Below are 13,312 nucleotides of genomic sequence, written 5' to 3'. Positions count from 1 at the left end.
CTCTCCACTGTTTTGGTTCTTTTCCCATTTTATTTTTAACCCTTGAGTAATTAATTGCTTTTCTTAAACATTTCAGGAAAGTCTTGGAGTGTGCTGGTGGACTGTGGAGGATTCAAATGAATCTTCTCCATCTTTAATGGCTTAGGGTTTAGGGAAGTATGTTTAGAGAAAGATGTTTCTAAATTGATCTGCTACTCTCTACAATAAAACTAAATTGAACTCTACTCCCTGCAATAAAACATCTGTTGATCCAAGATATATTTTATCTCTGCTGAGAAATGAATGGGAATGAATTGCAAATATGTGGAACTTTCCCCCTAAACCATGTCTATACATAGTATCACAAGTAGAGAAAACACTATACCAGAAATAAAGGTGGTTGATATAAAACAAACCTCTTTAAATCTCTTTTCTTGCTTGTTTAAGGATGCATGTTTTTGAAGATCATTTGATAATTTAAAAAATTTAAAGCTTTGTATATTTTATATGCTTAAAAGTTCTCATGCCAAATAAAATACTAATTATTTATTTACATTTTAAAGGAATTTCACATCCTCTGAGGACTAGTCTAATGAACTAGTGCTTGGGTCTTCAATCTGAAATAGATTAAGAGATCTCATTAGCCCTGGAATAGCTAATACATGAGGAGATTAATCAACCAGTTGATATAATATTGTTTCAGTTGGAGATGGACTCGTTCTTGATCCTGAAAAATCTAAAATTCTCACTTGTATGACTGGTAAAGTTTTCTTTTAGTTTACCTGCTGTTGGGCTCCAGGTTTTTATCAGTGAAGTTGTGCTCCTCACTGCCCCCCAGGAAAATCAAGCTTCCATTACGACTCAACTGATATTGAGAAACGAGGCCATTGGGCTTTTCTGGCGGGCTCCAAAATAATTCCACTGTTGTGGAATTGACTACAATGTGTCGAGGTGTCACCCAAACTCCTGGCAAAGATAACACAATGAATTTTTATTGTTAGGATAAGATAAGCATGTTATCAAAAGTCCTACCATCCCCTCACATACTATGATATTTTTATCTGTTGATAAAAATATATATATCATGGTGAGCAACAAAAGTACATTTTATTTGCTTTGGAGTTAAGATATACAATTGGATGCTAATATATTTTTTAATACTTTAATTATTATTATTATTATGAATTACCTCTAGTATCTGACAACTAGGGGTGGAAAGTTTCTCTATGTTTGGCTGTTAATCTGAGTGTCATGAAGGCCTAAGAGACTATCCAAGGATTCTCAACTTTGATGCCTATTTACTTGGAATCATAATCCAGTGTTAGTGTTTGCCTGAATTATCAAATTCAATGAACAAGCATACTTTGCATTTCTGACACTGCACTCTGATTCTCTTTTCTGGCTACTTATTTCAGTCTCATTTACTGGCTTCTCTTTCCTTCTTGTACTCCAAAATGATGTAGTGCCTTAGAGAACTAGACTCTCTACACTTCCCTCTCCTCATCTTTCCTAACACTGTCTTTGTAGATGATCATTTAGTCTCGATTTTAAACATTGTCTATATGTTGAGCACTGCCTGATGCCCAACTCTGTGCTAAATTTCTCTCCTGAGTGTCACACCCTTGAATTCTACTCTCTAACACTGTCTGCCTTCAGCTGGATGACTAATTACATTTCAAAAACCTAAAATATCTAAAAATGGAACCCTTGGTTTTCTGGTCTACCATCTATTTGTCCTCCACTCTTATCCATTCATTTTCTTGGGGAAAACACAAAAAATTATCCTTGAGGCTTTCAGTTGTTCACTCCTAAATGGAATCTATCATCGAGTCCTGCAGATTCTACTCTGAATGTGTATAGTCCTTATATTTTTACCTCTCTTGATCCAAATTACATTTCTCCCTCTCATGAACTCCTGTGATAAAGTAGTGTCCATGTTTTAAATCTTGTCCATCTTTATTTCATTGTAACCTTTATAAAAGTATATAAAGTGTGTATTTAAGCTAACGTAATCTTTGTAAAATACACAACCCTTCTGTAATTGTTCATATAGTGTACTTCCAATTCCTAATGATAACTTGTATGGTCCTACATTTTTCTGGCTCTGACCTACCTGGCACCATTCTCTCTCTCATTCACGAAGCTCCAGCCACACAGACTCATTTCTATCCTAAGAATGCTTCAACTTCTTTCACACCACTGAGTTTTTGCACTTCCAGTCCCTACACCTGGAACATCTTTGTTCATGACACCATGACAATTATGCATTTTATTCTCCAAGTTCAGTGACCTGTGTAAATATCATCTTATTGGGGGGGCTTATTTGACCACTATTGCATAACCATAACTTTAACACAATCTAAAGTGATCCCTACCTTGTTCCTCTTGATCATATATATACCCTTTTCTATTTTCCTCTCAACACGCATAACATCATAATCCTTTTTTTATATCATCATTATTTTCATGTTTTTATGACTATTTCTCTCTCCTGCTTTTAATACAAAGTTAGCCCCATGAAGGCAGGGATCTGCTCTGTATTAGTAGTCCATGTACCTTTATGGGTTGCACAATGCCTAATAAATATTAAATGAATAAATTTATTGAAAATATATATCCTTCAAATTATTATACTTATGGAATGTGAATATGACTAAGATATGGCTCATTCTTACAAGGAATTGATACCCTTCTGTATGAAAGATAAAACATATATATAAACAACTGTAATTCAAGGTGTAAGATTTAAGTACTCTTTGTAAGTATAAAAACATATTGATGGAGAACCTACCAATGCAAAAGATCAATCTCCCATTTCATGTTGTCATCTGTTCATTTTATGAATAGATGCTATAACTTTCTTCTTAAGCTTTTAAAAACTCATTTCAATATTTAGTTCAGTTAAGTCGCTCAGTCGTGTCCAATTCTTTGTGACTCCATGAATTGCAGCACGCCAGGCCTCCCTGTCCATCACCAACTCCCAGAGTTTACCCAAACTCATGTCCATTGAGTCGGTGATACCATCCAGCCATCTCATCCTCTGTCGTCCCCTTCTCCTCCTGCCCCCAATCCCTCCCATCATCAGGGTCTTTTCCAATGAGTCAACTCTTTGCATGAGGTGGCCAGAGTACTGGAGTTTCAGCTTCAGCATCAGTCCTTTCAACGAACACCCAGGACTGATCTCCTTTAGGATGGACTGGCTTGATCTCCTTGCAGTCCAAGGGACTCTCAAGAGCCTTCTCCAACACCATGGTCAAAAGCATCAATTCTTTGGCCCTCAGCTTTCTTCACAGTCCAACTCTCACATCCATACATAACCACAGGAAAAACCATAGTCTTGACTAGATGGATCTTTGTTGGCAAAGTAATGTCTCTGCTTTTGTGTTTGTTTGTTTGTTTTTTTTACTCGGCCTCTGGCCCGGCAGCGCTGGCGCCAGCTCGCGGCTCTGGCACCTGTTTGAATATAGTATCGAGGTAGGTCATAACTTTCCTTCCAAGGAGTAAGCGTCTTTTAATTTCATGGCTGCATCTCCATCTGCAGTGATTTTGGAGCAAAAATAAAGTGTAACACTGTTTCCCCATCTATTTCCCATGAAGTGATGGGACCAGATGCCATGATCTTCGTTTTCTGAATGTTGAGCTTTAAGCGAACTTTTCCCACTCTCCTCTTTTACTTTCATCAAGAGGTTTTTTAGTTCCTCTTCACTTTCTGCCATAAAGGTGGTATCATCTGCATATCTGAAGTTATTGATATTTCTCCTGGCAATTTTGATTCCAGCTTGTGCTTCTTCCAGCCCAGCTTTTCTCATGATGTACTCTGCATATAAGTTAAATAAGCAGGGTGACAATATACAGCCTTGATGTTCTCCTTTTCCTATTTGGAACTAGTCTGTTGTTCCATGTCCAGTTCTAACTGTTGCTTCCTGACCTGCATATAGGTTTCTCAAAAGGCACGTCAGGTGGTCTGATATTCCCATCTCTTTCAGAATTTTCTACAGTTTATTGTGATCCACACAGTCAAAGGCTTTGGCATAGTCAATAAAGCAGAAATAGATGTTTTTCTGGAACTCTCTTGCTTTTTCAATGATCCAGCGGATGTTGGCAATTTGATCTCTGGTTCCTCTCTCTTATCTAAAACCAGCTTGAACATCAGGAAGTTCACGGTTCAGGTATTGCTGAAGCCTGGCTTGGAGAATTTTGAGCATTACTTTACTAGCATGTGAGATGAGTGCAATTGTGTGGTAGTTTGAGCATTCTTTGGCATTGCCTTTCTTTGGGATTGGAATGAAAACTGACCTTCTCCAGTGCTGTGGCCACTGCTGAGGTTTCCAAATTTGCTGGCATATTGAGTGCAGCACTTTCACAGCATTGTCTTTCAGGTTTTAAAATAGCTCCACCGGAATTCCATCACCTCCACTAGCTTTGTTCATAGTGATGCTTTCTAAGGCCCACTTGACTTCACATTCCAGGATGTCTGGCTCTAGGTCAGTGATCACACCATTGTGATTATCTGGGTCGTGAAGATCTTTTTTGTATAGCTCTTCTGTGTATTCTTGCCATCTCTTCTTAATATCTTCTGCTTCTGTTAGGTCCATACCATTTCTGTCCTTTATCGAGCCCATCTTTGCATGAAATGTTCCCTTGGTATCTTTAATTTTCTTGGAGAGATCTCTAGTCTTTCCCATTCTGTTGCTTTCCTCTATTTCTTTGCATTGATTGCTGAGGAAGGCTTTCTTATCTCTCCTTGCTATTCTTTGGAACTCTGCATTCAGATGCTTGTATCTTTCCTTTTCTCCTTTGCTTTTCACTTCTCTTCTTTTCACAGCTATTTGTAAGGCCTCCTCAGACAGCCATTTTGCTTTTTTTGCATTTCTCTAACCCAAGATGGATGTGTCATTGTGGAGAGGTCTGACAGAATATGGTCCACTGGAGAAGGGAATGGCAAACCACTTCAGTATTCTTGCCTTGAGAACCCCATGAACAGTATGAAAAGGCAAAATGATAGGATACTGAAAGAGGAACTCCTCAGGTCAGTAGGTGCCCAATATGCTACTGGAGATCAGTGGAGAAATAACTCCAGAAAGAATGAAGGGATGAAGCCAAAGCAAAAACAATATCCAGTTGTCGATGTGACTGGTGATAGAAGCAAGGTCCAATGCTGTAAAGAGCAATATTGCATAGGAACTTGGAATGTTGGGTCCATGAATCAAGGCAAATTGGAAGTGGTCAAACAGGAGATGGCAAGAGTGAACGTTGACATTCTAGGAATCAGCGAACTAAAATGGACTGGAACGGGTGAATTTAACTCAGATGACCATTATATCTACTACTGTGGGCAGGAATCCCTTAGAAGAAATGGAGTAGCCATCATGGTTGACAAGAGTCCAAAATGCAGTACTTGGATGCAATCTCAAAAACGACAGAATGATCTCTGTTCATTTCCAAGGCAAACCATTCAATATCACAGTAATCCAAGCCTATGTCCCAACCAGTAAAGCTGAAGAAGCTGAAGTTGAATGGTTCTATGAAGATCGACATGATTTTTTAGAACTAACACCCAAAGATGTCCTTTTCATTATAGGGGACTGGAATGCAAAAGTAGGAAGTCAAGAAACACCTGGAGTAACAGGCAAATTTGGCCTTGGAGTACGGAATGAAGCAGGGCAAAAGCTAATAGAGTTCTGCCAAGAGAATGCACTGGTCATAGCTAACACCCTCTTCCAACAACACAAGAGAAGACTCTACACTTGGACATCACGAGATGGTCAACACCAAAATCAGATTGATTATATTATTTGCAGCCAAAGATGAAAAAGCTCTATACAGTCAGCAAAAACAAGACCAGGAGGTGACTGTGGCTCAGATCATGAACTCCTTATTGCCAAATTCAGACTTAAATTGAAGAAGCAGGGGAAACCACTAGACCATTCAGATATGACCTAAATCAAATTTCTTATGATTATACAGTGGAAGTAAGAAATAGATTTAAGGGACTAGATCTGATAGACAGAGTGCCTGATGAACTATGGATGGGGTTTCATGACATTATACAGGAGACAGGGATCAAGAGCATTTCAATATTAGGTTTCCAATAATCAATAGGTTTTTATTGTATTTCCTGTGTAAGTTACTCAGTAAAGGGTAAGATTTCAACACTTTTATAGGAAAAAAATCTCAGGGCATTCAAATGCAATTTACTTGCAACACTCTGGAAGAATCAAGATAGACTTAAACATGGCTCAATCTTACTGATTTTCTAAGAACAACCTACTTCTGAGAAGAAAGTAGTTCATTTTGTTCTGAAAGCTCACTTTATGTTAGATACTTGGATAAATACACAAATCATAACATACTTTTATGTCTGGGTCTCTCTGCCAACAGCTGCTAAGTGACTCAACCAACTAATTAGAGTTTTGATTTAAACATGACGTTAATTTGTTGATTTAAGAGATAAAGTATAAAGCTTTGGTTCATAATCTGCTCCCTGCAATCCTGTTTTTCTCACCCTGAAGGATGTTTTAAAAAATCACCACTGTTCTAGAAAAGGCTATTGCTTAGTTTCTGTTTTGAATCAGTCAGTGTAGCCTGTGGGTAGAGAGGAGTCAATGAAATAAAATGAAGCCACATTTTGGAGTTGCTTATGTTTTAAATAAAACTTGAGTTTTATATTTATATAAGCAGGAGAAAGCTCTGTCCATTTGCTAATAACCCTGTGTCCATTGGTGTGATCTATAAGATGAAACTGGAATGTGTGAAAAACTAATAAGTGCTCTATTTTTACTTTAGAACTGTGGTGTTGGAGAAGACTCTTGAGAGTCCCCTGGACTGCAAGGAGATCCAACCAGTCCATCCTAAAGGCAACCAGTCCTAAATATTCAGTGAAAGGACTGATGTTGAAGCTGAAACTCCAATACTTTGGCCACCTGATGTGAAGAGATGACTAACTGGAAAAGATCCTGATGCTGGGAAAGATTGAAGGCAGGAGAATAAGAGGATGACAGAGGATGAGATGGTTGGATGGCATCACTGACCCAGTGGACATGAGTTTGAGCAAGCTCCGGGATGGACAGGGAGGCCTGGCGTGAGGCACTCCATGGGGTTGCAAAGAGTTGGACATGACTGAGCAACTGAACAGAACTGAACTGAATGATGTGGAGACACTTTTATCTTGGCAACTGCAAAAAATCATTGATAGAATAAGACTTGCCTTTGGTGAGAGGTCTTATTAAGTCTCAGGGGAAGAATCTACCTCCCTCACAAAGCCTGGGTCTCAGTGACATCAGAAAACCACTCTACACAATGGGAGGGCAGAACTGAGGCAGCAGAGACATTACTTTGCCAACAAAGGTCTGTCTAGTCAAGGCTATGGTTTTTCCAGTGGTCATGTATGGATGTGAGAGCTGGACTGTGAAGAAAGCTGAGAGCTGAAGAATTGATGCTTTTGAATTGTGGTGTTGGAGAAGACTCTTGAGAGTCCCTTGGACTGCAAGGAGATCCAACCAGTCCATCCTAAAGGAGATCAGCCCTGGGATTTCTTTGGAAGGAATGATGCTAAAGCTGAAACTCCAGGACTTTGGCCACCTCATGCAAAGAGTTGACTCATTGGAAAAGACTCTGATGCTTGGAGGGATTGGGGGCAGGAGGAGAAGGGGATGACAGAGGATGAGATGGCTGGATGGCATCACCGACTCAATGGATGTGAGCTGGAGTGAACTCTGGGAGTTGGTGATGGACAGGGAGGCCTGGCCTGCTGTGATTCATGGGGTTGCAAAGAGTCGGACACGACTGAGAGACTGAACTGAACTGAACTGAAGAGAAGGAAATGGATGGTCATGAGGGAAATCATCTAGAAGTGGGGTGGGGAGCAGGTAAACTAGCTGAGAGGTTTAAGGGGGAAAGGTCAGAAGGAAACCTTGGTTGCTCTCTTGATATATAGCAGCTAAAAAAGGAACATGTCTACTGGATTTGTTTTAACTTTGTCTTGAGTGAAATGCAATATTACCCATTTCTTAAATCCATATGAATCATTCCAAGTCAAAAATACCAACATTTTTTGTGGATTGTCTTTCCCTTGGAAGTTAATAAAAAGAACCAATTCTTCATTGGCTAATGTCAGAAATGCATTGACTTCTGGACTGTTCAATATTTGTTCATTTGTTGATTTAACATTCTAGTCAAATGTGTCATTTTTTTGTGCTGAGCACAGTGGATGTGTAGGTAAAAACAAATAGTCTTTAATCTTCAAGGAAGGATATCATGAGTAAATGTGTTAGCCGCTCAGTCATATCCAACTCTTTGTGACACCATGGACTGTAGCCTGCCAGGCTTCTCTGTCCCTGGGATTCTCCAGACAAGAATACTGGAGTGGGTAGACATTCCCTTCTCCAGGGGAACTATCTGACCCAGGGATCGAACCCAGGTCTCCTGCATTACAGGCAGAGTGTTTACCATCTGAGACACAAGCAGCAATTCTTAAAAGAGAGCAATAATCCAGTTCAAGCTCTTCCCACTACTTGACTAAGGCTACACCGTTTTCCAGGAGGCCAAAATTATAGAGAATCAGGACCAGCTTACCAATGAGGTCATAATATGTTTTAGCTTCTTTTTTAAATAGATTGAAAATGACAGACATAAGGAACTCTCAGGGTGGCTGTGAACAAATGCTTCCTTTAATTCTCTCCATATCTACTTAGACACTCAAATGTTAGACCATCAAATTATGTCTGATCACTCAACTAAGCCTTTTAAAATTAGTTATACTTGGATTATTAATTTAAGAGGATATAATACGTTTATTTCCATTTTGGAAAACAACACAACTTAATGTTACTGCTGCTTTGTTCCCTTACAACCTCCAAGTTAAGCACTCAGACTACATTTATTTCTCATACAAGTTATTCAGAATTGGCACTTATGCAGCCGGAAAATGGATTCTAAATCCAGGTTCCTTCTGCAGAGGAAAGCCCATTTAGTTTACTGTTTCTTTGCACAGTTATTAGTGTTAAAGGAAAGGTGGATAAAGTTAAAAAGCAAATCAAGTAAAACATTTCTCATCTCATACTCCCCAGCACTGTTGAAACCTATAATTTTTAAGTCATGAAATCTGAGCTCTTTCAAGAAAATGTTTTTTGTTTTGGACAAAGTGAGAGTAGAGATCCATATTGCCTAAGAATTTAAATATACGGATTGGATGAGCAAAGTGGAGAGGCCCTGTTCTTCTATCAGGCTGGAGTTTCAGCCAAAACTGATTGATAGATCCTTTAGAAATTATCCATTATCATCAAAGTATCCATTTGATAGTTTACCTTTCCAAAAAATCCACTGCTGGTTTCTTCCTTTCAAAGGAACACTAAGCTTTTTGACATGAAACATTCTTTATATAGAAAACATCATTAGTGAATTCCTGGTGAGGAGCCATATGCCCCATATGTGGAATTTTCCATTTTATTCCCCATTTACTGGTAGGAAGTTCAGGTCTAATATTCTGAGGTACAACAACCCCTTCATTAGAAGAGTAATGGACAAGTAGTTCAGGACTCTTTGATGAGCATTAATATTACATTTCTGTTCAGAAGCTTATTTATGCCTCTTGTTTCCCCACATGGAAAACAGCAGATAATAAAGATTAACAAAATAATTAGTTGATCACTAGCCCAAGTTTCTGAGTATATTTTTCTTCTAAAAGTAAATGATACTATCTGTCCCAGTTCTTAACCCAAAGACCATTGTTATCAGGTAGATATGTATGCTTCCAGAATATTTCCTATGCATTTATCTATAGAAATGAATATAATTTTCTATGTGTGGCTTTAGACATAAAGATGCCATATATTAACACAGTTCTATAACTCTACATTATATGTACAGATCACCTTGTTTCTTTGAATTGATGGAATTCCATAACGTGAATATATCTGAATAAATTTAGCAATTCCCCACTCAAAGACATTTAGATTGCTTCCAATATCTTGGCATTCCCCAACAATAAAGGCTTCAGTAGACATCCTGGTACATGCCTCCTGGTGCAGTTGTGGAAATGTTATTTTCTGGCATTAGATAATGAAATTGAAGCTGCTCTGTCACGGGGAATCAACATTTTACATTTAACAGACATTGCCAATTTGATTTCTAAGGTGATGGTCCCACTTCCCAATCTCTCAAGCTGTGTTTGATAGTATATTTCCTCCATCTGTTCACTTGTCAAATCCCTTGATCCTTGTGGTCCATCTCAGAAGGTATCCACCCTCTAAGATCTTTCTTGAAGTCCCTGATGGGTTGTAATCTCTCCCTTCCAAGATTAACCTGAGCATTCTGTTCATTAATTCTCATTTAACATCACATTCTAAGATTCTCTCTCTTCATGTCAATTTGGTTACTTACCCTATCACTTCTACTTGATTGCAAATTCTTGTGGGCAGTGAATATTTTTATCAGCTTCAACATGGAGTGTGGTGCTTGTTATATTTTAGCTGCCCTGGGAATATTTAACCTTTGATTTTTGGAGGAATTTCATATCCAAGTACATAGTATCTTTTTTCTTCCAAGGAAAACCACATCTAAGGAATTGAAAGCAAACTGCCTTGGGAGACTTATAGTTTAAACTTGAAAAACAGGAAGCTAGAATATTATTTTGGATCCATATACTTTAGTTCTTCTTCCTTGTTTGTTATGATAAAGTTTATAGAGTTCATGTCAAAATATCATATGAAAACTTCTTTTTCCCAACCACGGGTATTTTTTAATTACCTTGAGGGGCTGCCTGCAGAGTCTGACCTAGAAAAGGCTCACTTGAAGTGCATCCAGCAGATGTACAAGCTCTAAGTGTGAAGCTGTAGTTGGTGTATGGCTGGAGACCTAGAAAGAGCAAACAAGAAATCAAGTACCTCTTGAGAGGATTATTTATTATCAGGTAAACACTAGCAGTCACATGCAGAGTTGCAGATATGATATCCAAAATTTTTAAGAGCAGAAAACACTCCAAGGGGGAAAGGAACTTCATAAGCAGCTCAGTATTAAAAGACATTTCATTTCTCAACTGATAAAACAACAAATTCTAAGCCTTCAAAGAGATCTGAAAATTCTTGTCATCCATCCATCCATCCATCTTTCCATTAATTCCCCTGTACCAGGTATCATTGAAGAGACTCCCCTGCCTAGAGAATCGAGGTGCTCCATCTCCCAAACAGCCTATTCCATCTCTAGAGAGCTCTAGAGTTCTCTTTGTTTGGTGTGAAAGTCCTTCTTTATATTGTGGTGAATTCTTTCTAATACTTCCACCCACTAGGGACACAGAGAACAAATCTAATTTCTTTTCCACATGACAGTTCTTCAAATATTTGTAGACAGTTATCAAATCCCCCCTGAGTTTTCTCTTCTCCAGGCTAACCATCCCAGTTTCTGCAATTGCTTCTTATATGAACAGGGGCAGGGAGAAAAAAAAATAAAAAGGTTAGAGTCAACATTTTTAGCCTCAAGCCATATTCAGCTCATATTAACTTTTAACTTTGCATTTCTTTACCATATATGCTCCTACTGTACCATCTCACAATTCTGTAGTTTTTCACAAGGTATGTTGTTTTTGTGTTTACACATAGATTAGACATATTATGAAGAGGGAACAGTGTTTATATTTCTTTTATAATAAGATGTATAATGTAGCACAGTAATTGCTCAATAAATTCTCAGGAAAAGAAGGAACAGCAATCCACCAACAACAGATATACTGGTATCTGTTGGCAATCCACAGACAACAGTTACATATTGTTCCATATCCATTCCAAACTGCCTAAGTATCCTTTCCCCCCACCGTGCCCCCTCCACGCCCCCAGTAACAATAAGTTCATTTCCTAAGTCTGTTTGTCTTTGTAAGTTCATTTGTATCACTTAATTTTAGATTCCATATATAAGGAATGTCATTTTGATATTTCTCCTTCTCTGTCTGTACACATTGCTATATTTAAAATGGATCACCAACAAGTTCCTCCTGCATAGCACAGGGACCTCTGTTCAATGTTATGTGGCAGCCTGGATGGGAGGGGGAGTTTGGGGGAGAAACGATATATGCATATGGATGGCTGAATCCCTTTCCTGTCCACCTGAAACTGTCACAACATTGTTAATCAGCTATAACCCAATACAAAATAAAGTTATATATTGTTAGATTTCATCACTGCATGGCCAGTGACCTTTCAGAAGTTACTTAGCTTCATTCTGCTTTGATCTACTGATCTGTAAAATAAGGAATCACTGCATCTAGTCTCTAAGGCTGTTGAGAAGTACTTAGAGTAGTACTTTATTTTAGCAGAAGCAACTTTAAGACAGCAGCATTCAACAAGAATACATCAAGGCTAACATTCATTTCCTTGACTCTTGGGAAAAGTAAAACAAAGCCAAAGCTTTAAAAATATTTTCTGATAAAAGAACAGGACAATATCTATGTCAAATAATTGGGCTAAGTTACAACATGGATCCAATAAATTTCTATACTTATTTTTGCATGAATTTTGAACTATGTTTTCACATATCCTGTTCTTTTGATGAGCGGACTCTTCTTCCAGACATTTATCCCAGGGATGGGGGAGCCTGGTGGGCTGCCGTCTATGGGGTCGCACAGAGTCGGACACGACTGAAGCGACTTGGCAGTAGCAGCAGCTGTCACTTTACGTATATCTATTCAAATGCTATATTTTAAAAGATTTTGGTCAGTTTATCTACACACAACAACCAGTACTTTTTATCCTCTCAAATTACTTTCTTCTTTCATAGCCTTCCACACTATCTGATGTTTTATTACACATTTATTTATTTATTGCTTGTCTCCACCTCTGTGACATAACCTCAAAAAGAACAAGGACTTGGTTTTGCCCACAACTGTGTCCTTTGAATAGTGACAGGCACGAAGTAGGTGCTCGTTAAGTGAAGGGAAAAAATTAATTAACTAGTTCACTTAGAATTGGAGCAGTAGTCTGGCTTCTCTGCTAAAGCCGTAATGTTCTGTAGCGGGAGCTGCTCTGGGATTCAGCTTCAAAACACTTAGTGTTTCCTTATCAATTTAATGATAAGATGTGGATACTTATTTGATTATAATCTTCTACTTGGCTGCTATGGAGGATTTACATACTTCTGATATTTACCTGATTTACAGATGAGGAATATGATGAAAGATCTAGGCCATTTTCAAGCCTTGTGGGTTTGATAAAAGCTTATAGGAAAATGCTCAAGATTATAAAATATAGAGCTCAAGAGAAACATTTAAGAATGAAGGTCAGGGATGGTGGTGACTGATTTAGTCTGACAAAGTTGCCTTCTTTACTCCCATTACTGAAAAATGGGG

The 13,312-nt window shown here is 38.3% G+C and overlaps 1 protein-coding gene across 1 annotated transcript in view; it reads right to left on the bottom strand.

Annotated features, from left to right (window-relative positions):
• USH2A (usherin) overlaps window positions 1–13,312 on the bottom strand; it is a 928,983-nt gene that overhangs the window by 166,358 nt on the left and 749,313 nt on the right. Inside the window, exons 55-56 of the mRNA XM_014481290.2 lie at window positions 10,726–10,833; window positions 762–945 (exon numbers count right to left, since the gene is read on the bottom strand). Of these exons, the coding sequence (XP_014336776.2) occupies window positions 762–945; window positions 10,726–10,833 (292 nt within the window). The remainder of the gene's footprint in view (window positions 1–761; window positions 946–10,725; window positions 10,834–13,312) is intronic.

The sequence above is a fragment of the Bos mutus genome, chromosome 16 (genome assembly GCF_027580195.1).
Source record: "Bos mutus isolate GX-2022 chromosome 16, NWIPB_WYAK_1.1, whole genome shotgun sequence".
In the NCBI taxonomy this organism is placed as follows: Eukaryota; Metazoa; Chordata; class Mammalia; order Artiodactyla; family Bovidae; genus Bos; species Bos mutus.
Note: the sequence above shows the minus strand (reverse complement) of the source record. Positions and strands in the feature narration are given on the sequence as shown.